The sequence below is a fragment of the Triplophysa rosa genome, linkage group LG20, assembly GCF_024868665.1.
Source record: "Triplophysa rosa linkage group LG20, Trosa_1v2, whole genome shotgun sequence".
NCBI lineage: Eukaryota > Metazoa > Chordata > Actinopteri > Cypriniformes > Nemacheilidae > Triplophysa > Triplophysa rosa.
In genome coordinates this window covers 19,201,675-19,216,529 of record NC_079909.1, presented here as the reverse complement: position 1 = coordinate 19,216,529, position 14,855 = coordinate 19,201,675, and the positions used below count along the sequence as shown (strand labels likewise).

The 14,855-nt window shown below is 38.4% G+C and overlaps 1 protein-coding gene across 1 annotated transcript; it reads right to left on the bottom strand.

Moving 5' to 3' along the window:
- Window positions 1-1,465: 1,465 nt before the first annotated feature.
- Window positions 1,466-13,825, bottom strand: etnk2 (ethanolamine kinase 2). Its single transcript, XM_057362465.1, has 8 exons — window positions 13,439-13,825; window positions 10,225-10,484; window positions 8,901-9,041; window positions 7,802-7,944; window positions 7,094-7,177; window positions 6,850-7,010; window positions 6,659-6,732; window positions 1,466-4,500 (listed from the first exon to the last, which is right to left on the bottom strand). Exons 1-8 carry the CDS (start codon window positions 13,616-13,618, stop codon window positions 4,428-4,430), a joined length of 1,116 nt encoding a protein of 371 aa, XP_057218448.1. The 5' UTR covers window positions 13,619-13,825; the 3' UTR covers window positions 1,466-4,427.
- Window positions 13,826-14,855: the final 1,030 nt, after the last annotated feature.

Here is a 14,855-nt window from a genome sequence, read left to right as displayed (position 1 = left end):
AAAAAACAGGGGACTTGGAAAAGAACTTGTCCAGCTTATTTTTATTATATCTAGATGTTCTGGTAGGGAGATTTAAGCGACCTGTCCCTTCAAGAGACTGCCTTCGCATTCACTGTTATTTGCGAGTTTTGTCATGTTGGTGGCGCGCTCTGCTGGTTCCATCGGAGTACTGCACTTAAAATATTTCCCATAGATTTGGTTCTTTTGATCGAATAGTGCACAACGAACACTTGAAATGCACTTTTTTTTACCTTCTAATATATTTTTTCATGCCCTCATTACTCAAGACAGATACATTTTTCAGAGTAGAATTTTGCACTTGATGTACATATGCAAACAATTTCTACTATTCATTTTGTTAAGGAAGATGTGAATAATTCCCTTCCCTAAATCGCTTCTATTTTAAATTGCTTTCTTTTTTTAGAGTGTGTGTGTGTTTGTAGAGTGAGTTTGCGTTGAAGAATAGATTTATCATTCCAGTTCTTGACTGGGTCCATGTTATATGGGCCAAGAGTGGTCGATTTACAACGGAGCTGAAATGTAAAAAATAGTTTTAAAAACATATTTTAAAAATGTTAAATTCGCCGGTGAGTGTATTGTTCTGATACACAAGACGTGTTACAAAAAATGCTGAAATTATGTATACATCTTGATAAAGAAATACACTTTGCATTTTATTTGTAGAATCTGATATGGACAACTGTTGCAAAACCAGCTGTTGTAAAATATAGATAGACTTTATTTTGTTTATAATGTGTATAATTTAAAAGTGTACATGTTTTTTTCTGTATGTTCAGTTTTTGTTTTTTGAAGCTTAATTAAAATGTTATGTTCACTTATATGTGATTCAAGATTGATTTTTCAGTATTTTGGAGTTATGCAGTACTTTTTCTCATTACAAAACCTATTGTCATGCTATGTTTCTTTTAAAGTTAGGTTAACTGATATGCAACTAATGGTATAATATCTAAAATGTTCATACTACACTAAAGCCTTGATTGCATTCTGCAGTTAATACATTAATGTAACGTAAACTTAAATGACACATTCTTGCTGAAAAAAAATGCCATTATGACTCATCAGCGGTTTGCCATTAAAACCATTACAAAATTTCCCCAACACATTTCCAGTAGAGAACCACACAGTTCCACTAAAACCAATACAATTCCCATTATAACCATTAGAATTTCTGTGATGGTTTATATTTTGTTCAGAAGGGATGTCTGTGCACATCAGCCCTGAGGATGTTGGCCTGCATGTGTGTTACGGTGTGTTTGGTTCAGGATTTCCTGTTTCAGACTTTCGTTCCCTTCCGAGACACTGGAACATAATGCAGGTCACCATCCACAGGAGATGGGCAAAAATTCAATGAGGAAACACAAGTGTGTGAACAGATGTGTTACAAAAGACTCAAAGTATTGAAAGGCCTTTTTGATTCATTCAGAATGCACATTTATAGCACGTTCATTCATTTTTTTCCTGTCAAAACAATTAATTCCAATATGCAAATATAACAAAAATCAAATGCACCACCGATCGAACGCTGATATTTTTAATGGAAAAAAGTTTGAACAATTCTTAAATTATTCTCCCCATAGCTGAAGTGAAAACATTGTACAGTACTTTTTTTTACACCGTATTTCACAGTATTTACAAACTTTTCAAAGAATCACTGCACCACAGTAGCTGGAGTACAGCAAATACACACACATGCCAATCACACTTCCAGTTTAGTTAAATATACAAAAAGAAAAAAGATAGAAATGAAAGATTACCTGTACATTTTACTCGAGTACATTCACAAGAGAATTCATCTGAAATAAAGCACGAGCTGTAAAGCTTGACTTGTTTGGTATGTTTTCGGAACAAAACAAAAAAATCCCAACGCACTGTAACGTCCCTTTAAAGAGCAGATGTGAATAAAAGGACTTCTACAAGATCATAGAGTTATTCATATATCATTTACAGTAGGTTTTCTAAATCTAGCGTTGATTATAATCGTTCCACCACAAACCGTTATGCCCAAGAGAATAAACAGATGTGGCCAAACTGAAACGTTGGCTCAGATATTAAAGTGGAAAACTGTTCCCGTGCGAGAACAAAATAATGAACCTGTTGAACGAAATGACCTTTTTCAAGAAAAAGGGAACAGTGTAAACATTTTCTTCACATCAATAACAGTTAAAGAAACCGATAAACTACTTTATATTTTACAAACAGAAAGTAGGTTTCTCGCTGTTTTTGGTGGACATTTTACATTTCTACACCTACATAGAAATCCTGCCATTGCACTTTTATCAACATGTTATTCATGTTGTCCTTCATGCGTGTAGTATAAAATGTGTTTTTTTTTACCAACAGTAATCCTGAACGTCCACTTTTTTCATGTCACATAGGCAAAAATAAAGTCTGAACCTTAAACACTGTCAAGAACCCGCCAAAAATCAAAACAACAAAACACGGTATACCTCTATTTAATTCATTAAGGTACAGTTTATCTTTCATTTTCATTACTGTATCATAGCACTCATAGATGTATTTCTTTGACACAGATGAATTTGGAGTGTGTACATTTGTATATACATAGACACGTTTATTGTTTTGGGGGTAAAATATGAACGAGACATGAACGAGTCTTTGTGAGATTCGCCCATCATTTTTTAGATCCGAGTTCAGGGAACACACAACAGTATCAGCACTCATCCATCAGGCTCATTAGAGAAACATCACCTACAAAATTATTCATGGATTTGTCGAGGGGTCTCACGGTTTCAATCGTCGCCCGAGGCGGCACAAGCGTTTTATTATTAACCTGCGCCCGACGCACAGCCAAACACGCCTCAGATATTCAACGTGACCTCGATCTTTGTTTCAAGACGTTCTGTAAACACTGGTACTAAACTGATCAGGGACGGATGAGGCCGGCCAGTGAAAGGACACTTAGGTTGAAAAAGCTGCCAAACACTTTTCAAGTATAAATGTACTGACTCCAAATGGCTACATCTCACAAACGTGCGTCCTGGACATATTTGATCTTCAAACGGTAAAAATAAATAATCCAAAAACTATTCTTTTCATTTTGAGGGGGGGGGGGATGAGACGAACATTTTCTTGACAGGTTTCAGGTAATTTACCCAAATACATTTCTAAACGCACACGTCTAAAGTTACTGAAGTGGTTCAGACCTTGCCGTTTTAGGATTTCTTGTGACCCGTGTGCTTTTTTGCGACTTTAACAAGTTTCTACTGGAATGTTGGACTTGAAAATAAACAAATTATTCTATAACAATAGAATAAAGTACAAAACAAAAAAACTACAATCACATTTTAAATAAAGTGTTTTATGAAATGATATCCTGTCTATTGGAGATACATTGCATACTAAAGCGATGTAATTCCTTGCTGAATTCAGTCGAGAACTCCATCAAACAATCCCTAACCTGACATTAGATTTCCTCCAGCGACCATTTAAATACAGTAATCTTTCTGCCGCAGGACATTGGGTGCTCACAGATGGTGACCTGAACCAAACTACGCATCACCGTTACATAAATTTCCTCCCCTTGGTTTTTTGTAAAAATGAATGAGGGGGATTTTGACATTCAGAATGATTTTCGAGCAGATAATGACTTTAAATCTCAGTTTGCTCTCTGCCAGGTGATGCAAACACACATTTAGGAAGTGGCGGGCGGGGAGCAGGTGGTCATATTCCACAGCCTGTGACGAGCGGAAAATTCAACAACTTCTCACAGCCATAAAAGCTAAAGAGGTGGAAACGTGGTCCTGGAGATGCGAGGGGTCTGTGGTCCTGACTTCTTGGGAATGTCTGAAGTAATGTCAGATTTACGTGAACGGTTACTTGGTTACTTGGCATTTGGTTAAAGTGACTCAACAACAGGTTATGAGGGAGTTTGACCTCGGTAACTGTCTAGCCTTCAGTCAATCCAAAACTGCGGGGTAAATCATTTTGAAAGCACACTGGCTAGCAGCTTTTGCGGTTTTCGAGTATCCGTCATTACAAAAAAAGATAACAGCAAATCTCATCAGTTTGACACGAGAGTTATAAAGCCACGGCAGGACAGAAAGAGCAGCCTGTATGTATCTTGTGTAAACCAAAGTGTCATTCCTGCACTGCAAATCACTCGGAAATGTCTCTTAAACCTTGAAACAAGAAGTACCAACTGGTGCAAACAAGTGCTCGAAAACAATAAATAAACTAAATAAAACATATTGGATGAGAAACTAGAAGTGGAGTCTGGAAAGGTGCACTGCGTGTTCAGGAATGAAAAAAAAGAATTTGTGGAACTGAGACGTGGCAAATCAATTCTCAGTCAGATGTAAGAGGACTCCTAGAACCTGCCCGTGTGGTACCCCCATCTGAAAGGCCTTCGATTCCATGACAGTCACTGTCCTCTCAGTCGTATCTTCTCATTTGGGGATCTCCAGGGCCATTACTGCAGGTTTGGTCTTGAAGTATTGATTGAAACGTAGCACAGCATACCTAGCAGAAATAAAAAAAAACATGAGAAACATTATAAGCATCTGGGGGGTAAGTCCTGATCTCAATAATATCCTGCTCTTTCATCTTTATCTGAATGCCTACATTTTTTGCGGGCAGAGTAAGAGTGCTTGCACGACTGGTTATTTGTTAGTAAAAGCCTGAGAGCGGCACGACCTGTTGCTTGGAAACAGGCGATGTAGGAAGTTTACCGAATAAATTACTTAAGCCAGTTTCACAGAGTCAACCACGATGCCTACTCAAATATCCTCAGCCTACGGATGACATCACTTTTATCCATCCCCTCCAAAAAGTAAATTAAAAGTGCAAGTTATGCTACAGATACAGATGTATTATGTACGTGGGAGACCTTAAAATAATATCATTACCTCTAACAGAGTCATTTATTCGCAGCTTCAGATCTAATGTATTTTTAAGGGTGCAAAGACAACGGAGATACCAACACCGTGTCAAGTGTCATGTGCTCTGGATTGTGAATGGTACGGCTTTAACTTTGGCCCGAGGCAATTTCTAGTCAATAAATCATTTGTACACTAAACTGGATAAACAACATTACTAATCTAACCAAAATAATATGCATAAATAAGCAATAAATGGGTTAATGATAAATCTTGCATACCAATGAAACACACATATCATTCTGAAACCTTGTATCTTCATATTTGATTTGTATTTTTTGACATAATCATTATTATTAGTCACCATTTGGGGTGGTTTCCCAGTCAGGGATTAGATTAGTCCTAGACTAAAATAAATGTAAGAGCTGTCCAAACTTGCACTGACATTTCTTAAAATGTTTGTTAAAACTACTTAAATTTTCTAATTAAACTAAGGTCTGGTTTAAACTAATCCCTGTCCGGGAAACCGCCCCTTATGTTTATCACTGGGTTTTGCAAATATCTTAGCAATAAAAAGTATTTAAAGGCGCAGGTTGTAAAATCCACTGCTAGAGGGCGCACATTCAAAACAGATATGTTCAAAACAACAACAACGGCGTAACTTGATGAAGGAGCATGGAATAATGGGAACTGTGGTTTTCGACTCCACCACTAACAATCAAGCAGACGTGAATGAGAAATCACGTTTATGGATGATGTAAAGCAATAAAGTTTTATAAATGTTGCATTTGATGACGTGACTATTTCATTATAATGAATTGGACGTAAATCATAAAATTAATTTATAACTATTTAGTCAGATGGCCTAAAAACGATGACTGCTTGTTCAGTAAATATATACATGACACTCGTGCTAAATTAAGAAAACGACATTCAAACAATAAGACTGACCTTGTTGATCGATATAATAATCATACGTTTTCTGTCAGTAAAGGAATCTAGACAGTTGCTCACCTGTCTAGTCAAACGCATGCAAGATCAGCGTCTGTCTAGTAAAACTGTCTTTGTGGACAGAACCAGCTGCAAACAGTAAAGAATAAGTGTGCTCTATAACGACTGCGCAAAGCAAGATGGACGCTACACACTAATACTTTTACATTTGTCCACGAGACTGTGTTTTTAGGGAGATGCAAGGTCTGGAGAAAGCGTAACGGCTTACACGAATCATGCGAGGCACCTCAGCCAATCATATAACAGCCTCTGGTCTCCTTTCCTGCATTCCGTTGAAGGTTGCGGGCTTACCATCTAGTCTTTGGTAACGCGGATATGATGCCATTGACAGGCGACTGCCAGTCACGGCCCTGTGTCACTGGTTAACGATTTACTAATAGTTGGAAACATTTGAGATATCGCAAGTACTCAAATGAACAAAATATATAACACTGGCCTCGTGGTTTTTTAATATGTTACTGCCAAAAAAGTTACATACTGCACCTTTAATCAGTTAAAAAGTACAGCGTTGTTTCCATTCCCTAAAAGAAGCGAATTTGGACATCCGAGGTTTTGGAAGGACGGCCACGATATGTATACGATATAAAGTCCCCATTTCACCTCTCTCAAAAAAAAAAGATTTGGCCGACATAAAATATTTCAAATTTAAGCAGCAATGTGTCTTTGGTCCCTGACTTTCAAAAGCTTCCATCTTGCCGTTTATAGTACGAGTCACCATTTAAATCTAATACACAATTACGTCTGTATAAATAGATCCTCCCACATCAGAGATGAAAGGTTGGTTGGCTTACCCGAGGAAGTCAAAGTCAATGGTGGAGTACTTGGCTTGGATCAGGGCCCAGAAACCCCAGAAGAAATGTGAGGCCTGACACAACAGAAGAGAAACTTAACACAGGCAACTTTCAACTTCATTCAAACAAAGTCTTTCAACTAAAGCACAAAGCGTATTACGACAACCCTTTCTCTCCCGTGTTTCACTCACCAGAGCAAATTTGTTGACCTGCACGTACAGCGTCTCCAGTTCCCGCTGGCTGACGTCTTCACCTTTCTTGGTAAAGAGCTTGTAGGCCTGCAGGTACGTGTGCAGCCAGTCCAACTGCATCTCCAGGTTGGGATACAGATTATAGTCTGGTTCACTCATGCCTGAAGAGCACACAGAAACAGAAGTCATGCAAAACACATCTCTGGGTTGGTTTTTAACGGCTGTACTTTATGACTGCTCTCACCTGCAAATTCGTTGAAATGATTTCCAATGTCAAACGCTTGGTAGTTGTAACTCGAGTATTCATAGTCGATGAACCGAACGTGACCTAAAAAGCAAAAGAGGACACGGCGATTTGTGGTGAAGACACAAAGTAATGTCGTGGCACTGCAAACGGCTGGTGAATCGAGAATCGTTGTTGTCCTTCGGAAACCTCAGATGTCCAAAATGGCTGTCTTTCAGGAAATGGTTAAAAATACTTTTTTTAAATGATAAGTTGACAAGCACTTTTAAAAACTTGATGTTTGTCACCGGGTTTTGCAAATATCAAACCAATATAAAGTGTAATTTGAAGGACACATGAAGGACAGCAGCGATATGTATGTATTTTGCATTATTTTTGAAAAAGGAAATCACTAAATTAATAATAATAATAATAATTTTCGACGCAGAAAACATTAGAGGTGCACGGATAAAAAATGCGATGGCTGATATGTCAGTCATCTTAGAACCTCATTCTAAAACATTTTGAGTTTTTCACTTTTCTAACACGAGTCGTCACATGGGTAACGGCATAAAAGTGATGAAATATTAAACACGACTATTTGTTTGTGTCATTAAAATGCTGCAATTTATGTAATACAAACAAAATTGAGATATCCGATGAACATTCCACTTTGATGTAAATGTTATTAACAAAGCGCATTAATGTAAAAAAACATTGCAAACTCACCTTCCTTAGCGTTATGAATGATGTTCTTACAGAGCAGGTCGTTGTGACAGAGCACCACAGGAGAGCCCAGCTGTGACAGGTGTTCCTTCATCCATTTCATTTCCTGTTCCAGCACTTCCTGACTGGGCACTTCCTGTTGAATTCTGAGGTGATGATAAACAGATACAAAACCGTAAGCACATCACGGCAAAGACACTGGGTGCCAATAATGCATTATATGAAGTTTGTGCATCAGTTATATTCAGATGAGGAACATTACAAGCTTGCCAAGGATCTAATTTGTTTATAGGAAGTGCTTTTGATTACATGAAATTCAATATTAAAAACATTTGATTTTTACGTTCTGTTTAGAGCCGTGCTTGTCAACGATGTCACGATGTTGCCGTGTTTGTTTAAATGCCCAACCCTAAAGCAACGATTTGAATTCTCATCACAACATTAATACTTTGTGAACGACATCAATGATAAATGTTTTCAAAACTCCATTTCAACTAAATGCTTAATCAGACTTTTAACTCGACAACGGGGAGATTTACAACAGAAAATTAAGTCCACCGGCTCGACCAATCAGAAAGGCCGTCTGAGGTGACCACTCTCCCCTGATAATGGGCTTGAGGAGCTATTTCTGGAGTCTTCCTTTTACGCCGCAGTAGCTCTCTCAGGACCCAGAAGCCTCTCGAAATCCATCTGTGATGTCACACTTATTTTTGCATAATTTTATGACTTGGATTTGGTAACACGAAACTAGGGAGTGAAACTGGCCCATTAGACAATCTGGAGGAGAGGATGGAGGTTGACGTTAATGCATTTCCATGTGCCGGGTACTGTATGTGGTTCCTGATAATCACAATGTAAACAGTCACTAAGCAATAGACAACAGAGATGTTTGCGGTCCATAACAGCCTGGTGCTTGAGATCAGACGGATGAAAGTGATCCAGGTCATGTGACAAGGCTCTCTGAGCAGAAACGAAATTCAAAGTTTCGCAGAAGGTTTAACACTTGCGAATTAATGTGTGCAATCTTATCTGTACGCTTGAATACGATGTGTAATATTTTTATCCACGGCTTGGGCTGTGCGTTATTTTCTGTGTACGTTACCTGATGTTAGAAGCTTGGTCGGTGAACTCTGTGGCGACCAGAGAGAAGTACTTGCGCATTTTGATCCACAGGTTGGGTTTGGGGATGCAGCCGTTGTGGGCGTGGATGGCGTGAATGCGGGCCATTTCTCGGGCGATCAGTCTAATGATGAGAACAAAGAAAGGCATTTATGATAACTGCTATGTTCAAGAACAAAGAAGGAATTATATCAAAAAAACCTGTTCAAAATGTAGAACTTTACAATGTCTGTACGTGTGGAAAATGGATGTTATCCCAAGGTCAACGGTGAAGTTTTTGATACGGTCCATTGTGTGCCTGCAAGGAGATTACGTGACCTTCACAAAGAATATCAGTTCTACTGTCTGCGTTTTTAGTTGGCTTAGCCTCCATAAAAATAGTTTTTTCAATATTCAAATTATAGGCTCATACGTTCTTCAGAAACACTTTAACCACTGATAGGTTTTACAAGTTAACATTATTAAGTTAACATGTAACTGGTCATTAGGGATGTTGCGGTGAAATAAAGAAAAGAAATATATATACGGATTTGTATTAAATCGATAATCACTGACTTGAAAAGGAATCGAGAGCTTGCGAATCGGAATCGAATCGGAACATCAGAACCGATACCCAGCCCTACTAATCACAATTACACATTATGGGCCAGATTTACTAAACGGGGCAAAATAGCGCAAGAGTGCAGTTTCAAAAAAGTGCCGATGGGAGTGTGGAGATTTCTGCGGGTGATTTACCAACAAGGCACACAGGCGCAATATCTACTTCCCATAACGACCAACGCAATCTAGCAAGATTAAAATAAAAAATTAGCGCAGAGTTTAAGACGTGCTTTTTTTGGGCGTTAAATAAAGAAGCAAATACCAGTACAATGATGAACGCAAACCTTAGTAAATCATGTAGCGTGACTCATTTAAATACTCTCCTCCCGTGAAGTTTGCGTCTGAAGAGGAAACTCCTACAAATGCATCTGCAATAAGGTCAATCGCAAAAACTGCGGTGTACACTTTTCAGCGCTAACTTTCATAGCGTGTCTTTAGTAAACACAGACAGTAGTTTTTTACGCCAAAAGAGGCGTAAAGCTGTTAGTAAACCTGGCTCTAAAGCTAACAGATTTTGTCAAAACAAATGGCCTACACAAACAAGATCAGTATTATTAGAATTAGCAGTCCAAAATAAACACCATACTTCAAGCTAAAACAGCTCTGACCTACATGTCCAAAGTACAGGACCAACCAATTAAGCTGTTTTTAGAAATATCGCCCTTTTGAAACTTTCTATTTCTTGCCTCGCACTGAACGGGACCCACCTGAGTAACACGGAGTCCCTGACGTCTTGAGTATCGAGAGCGCGTCCTTGCATGAACTCGTAACAGATGCCATTCTGGAAGGAGCAGTACAGACTGGGCGCGCATCCGTTGGCGTGCAGAACCTGGAAGCTCTTGAGCTCGTTGTCTCGGTCCACAAACAGCTCGGTCTTGTTGCCGTAGACCCTCACCAGCACCACGTCATCGGGGTGTTCCTCCATGTAACAACCCATCAGTTTGTTGGTCGTGCCGTCGGTGAATAGCTGGTGGAGACACACAAAAATGTGCAAGTAATGTTACGATGAATGCTATGTTTGTGTAAAAACTAAAACGCCATTAGCAACCTACTTCAGTTTGCTCATTTGACATAGTAGCTTGACTAAGTAGGTTAAGTCAGACAAAAACTGAAAGTTTCATTTCAATCATGTGCGCAGTAACCAAGATCATTTTGGCTTAACTAAACTATTTGAAATCATTCGAACGTCACATCAGGACATAGTTCTTATAGTTTTTAGTTATTTTTTAGTTAGCTTTAGCAATCTTGGTGTTTGTTTTGTAATTTTATATGTATTGCATGTTATTTGTTTATTTTTTATGCTGCTATATAAGATTAACTCATTCTTATTTTAGTTTTTGTTTATTTGTATAATTACACTTACTTCAGTTTATTTTTGAGGCAGTTTTCCATTTCGTTTTTCTAATAATTTTACGTCAATATTTAATTTAATTTCAACGAACAGAAGCGTTTTCAAAATTGTCATTTTAGTCAACTAAAACAACCTTGCATCAGGATTGAGCGCATGATAAATCGGCTAATGAATGCTTGGTGTTTAGGGCAATGTATCCCACAATGCATTGCACCATCCCTCACCACCCACCAACGCATTTCTGAGATTCCTGAAATGTCAAATGTACAAACGGCACCAGTGGTCAACAGTGTATGGATTTAATCCCGAGCAGGTGCTGTTTATCATCATACAGTAAAACACCGCTTTGTCGTTTTGTCGATGGATCTATGCAACCAAAAACCAGTTTATCTGATCATACAGCTTGGACATTTGTTATGTGTCAGGTCAAGATTTCTGCAGACAATTTCAGGTTATAAAACTTCAACCAAAATGTTTAATAAACCAAGAAGCAAGAGGCGTGAGTTCAGAGATATGCAATCCTTCAGGGTCAGTCAACAGTTTACACCAAAATCCACTACACCGTTGTGTGATCTAAAGAGGAAAGGGATTTAAATGTCTAATATGCAATTGAATCAAGTGGAAAGCGCTTTGTGACCTGATATTATTATTATTATTATGATTATATGAATTTATTTCTACATTATGGACTCGAAAAGTAAATCTTGATCACCCCCATTCAACTTTCCCAACTATTGTTTTGGGCCAAACCACATGACCATCTCACTTTTTGAAACGGCTGGAATGCCGGAATGCATCTTGCTGTATTCTGATGAATGACAGAAAGAGGAGCTTTGTTTTGGCTTCATCCGAATGACAGAAGCAAAGCAGCACAGGACAATACGCTTGGGCATAATGCATGTTTCTTATTGATGAAAACTATGCTGGCTATCTGTCAACAGTGCCACGTGGCCTGCACGGATGTACAGCAGGATTAGATTCCTTCATTCTAGCTGCAAAACACAGTCAAATATTTGATGCCTGTATACCAGTAGTTCTCAAACTGGGGGCCCCGGCCCCTGGGGGGCCACAGATTTTGTGGCATTTTATGAAATATAGAAATTGATCATAGGTTTTATGCAATCAAACATCACAAAAATAAGACCACCAGACAAAAGAATTGATGTTTCAGCATTGTATAACCAAATATGTTTTTGTTTAAATAAAAATGTAAAATTTAAGATTATAAGTCTTTATTTGGGGGGCCGCAAAGCGATGCACTCTACACAAAGGGGGCCTTACAACGAAAAAGTTTGAGAACCACTGCTGTATACTATACATGTGTTGGCCCAACAGCTAAAAAGATTTGCTTTCTAAATATTTATATTTATGAATGAATAAACAAGAATAAACAAGTGACAAGTTCGTCTCTTTTTGATGCGACTTCAGATATATTGATAAGTAAATCTCACCTGTCCCTCACAAGCATGATTCTGTATATACACCTGTGGTCTAGAACACCAAGTGTAACAGTTACATGTGTATATTCATGCAAATCCCAAGCACACTCACATGATGAGAAAACACGCTGGCACCTGACTAAGCAAACTCATTTTTCTGCAATAAGAATTATTGAAGCGTCAACATGTGAACTGTGATGTGCAAACACAACCGTGTTGATGGAAGTACAGAAGACAGCCCTTGAAAACCATCACCATCAAACCTCTTTAAACCTTTGACATTTATGCAACCACTTAAATCCAAAGTCAAGCTACACATCTCATCAGTATGTGTGACTCTGGACTCGACCCTACGGCCTTTGCGTTGCGATTTTTTGATTATTCAGTACACTCTTCACAACATTTACGTAAAATAAATACGGGCCCTGTCTCTGAAATCTAGGCTAAAGTCTCATGATCCGATTCTGATTGTTTTAATAAATCTTCAGTTCACTCTGATTTCAATCTCTGACGTGATCTTATCAGCGAAGATCTTTTTCCAGCTTTTTCTTTACATGTATATAATTCTTTGTATTTTGTAGTAAATCACCCAAAAAATGACTTTAGCTGGGTTTTCACGGCCAGTGTCTCCTATTTAAGTTATATGTTTAACTTTTTTTGCAGAAGAATGATTTCTGCTCTAGAAGAAAGTAAAAAGATGTCAAATTCAAACAATGGGGTTTCATTTTTACTTTATGTTGTATTACGTCTTTGCTAGTTACGCTAGTGATGTATCGCGTCAAAAGATCGCATCATTTATGTATGTAAGTTATGCAGAACACAAAAGGTCAAATAACTTAAAACGGTTATCGCACTAATAAATGATGATAGTAAGCGATTAAACGGGGTGTGATCAGTGATCACCGGCATCTGGCTACGTTAGCTAGGCTCGCTTTACACGTCACTCGTGCCGTCTTAACTCCGCTATGAGACATAAAAAACTACAAAACCCTCTTCGCGAGCTGCGCTAAACGACGCGATATTTTTCGATATTAAATTCCCGAATAAAAGAAATGAATAAAGCGTACCTCTACTACAGGCCCTAAACACGGCGGGAGTAAATTAGTCCGCGCGAAGGACCGTCACACCTACCTTGGTCTGGACCAGGGTCGGGTCCCAGCCCGGTCGGAGCTCTTTGATTAGCTTCATAGCTCCTTCCGTCACATTATGCTCGTCCACGAATATCGGATATTTTTTGATCGTTGGCGAACCAACCGGCACGTGGATCTCAGTCTCCATCATATAATTCTTTTGCCTGTAAATGCCCGACATGAAAGTTTCTCGATATGTGAGTATTATTTAATATACGTGTCTGGAGAGGTTGAGGATTTAACTCGGATTACGCACTAAACGTCCTAGTTTGACGTGTGTAAAGCAGAAAGAAATCGCTCATATATGCCGGTGGTACTGCTGGGTTCTGTCATCGCGGCGCGTCTTCCTTCACGAGGCCCCGCCCACGAGAAAATCATCCGATAAACGGAGAGCGACATCACGGGTACTATGACGAGGCCTGGTCATGAATACTAATGAGGTAGGCGGACGTTTTACGGCAACCCTCCAATGGTGAATTATTGGTGTTTAATATTGATTTTATCATGCTGATGTTCCTTGGAATCTTCCAATGATGAAGGCTCAGTCATGAATATTAATGAAGTAGACTGACGTAGTTTAGTAGCCCTCCAATGGCGAAGAAATTGTTTTAATATTAATTTTTAGTCACGCTGAAGTTTCCAGCGATGAAGGCTCGTTTAATGAATAATAATGAAGTTGACTGGCGGGCGGTAATCCTCCAATGGCAAATGATTTAAATATTCATTGGGTTATACCGAAGTGGCTTGGAAGCTTTCAATGATGAGAGCTTAGTTCATAAATATTACGAAAGAGAGTAAAACATCGATTTTAACACTGACATTAAATACAATTCATCTTTATTTGACATAAAGGATACCATTAGCTGACTTTATACTAACATATTTGTAGATATAATGTCTATGTTTTGGTAGTGTGATCCTTTTTACCATGTTACCAGGCAGCGTTTGAAACTGACTGTGAGAGAGAGGACGCAACCGAAAGAAAAAGAAAGACAATGTGTCTCAATACTGTGCCACTTTGAAAATTAAACATCAAGAATATGAATACCGCAAATAAATAAATATGGGAAAATGCTTTTAATATGCAATACGGAGTGTGTAATTGATGCTTTTAATGACGTTAAGTACTAAAGTCACTCGACAGAGGGTATGTGACATAAGCTATAGTGCCCTCTGGTGGCTAAAGACTTAACTGCAACCCGAACTGAAGAATATCACAGCAAGGATGCGCAAATATTAGTGTATTTGCGAACAATATAGACACTGGTGATCTAATTTTTGTTAAGAAATTGGAAAGTAAATTAAAACATTTTAACGAAAGGGTTGGGGATATTTAAAGTAGTCCGGGTTAACAACTGAATTGTTCAAACATTACTATATTCGAAAAGTTGATCCGTGGACTACAGTAGGCCAGTAGT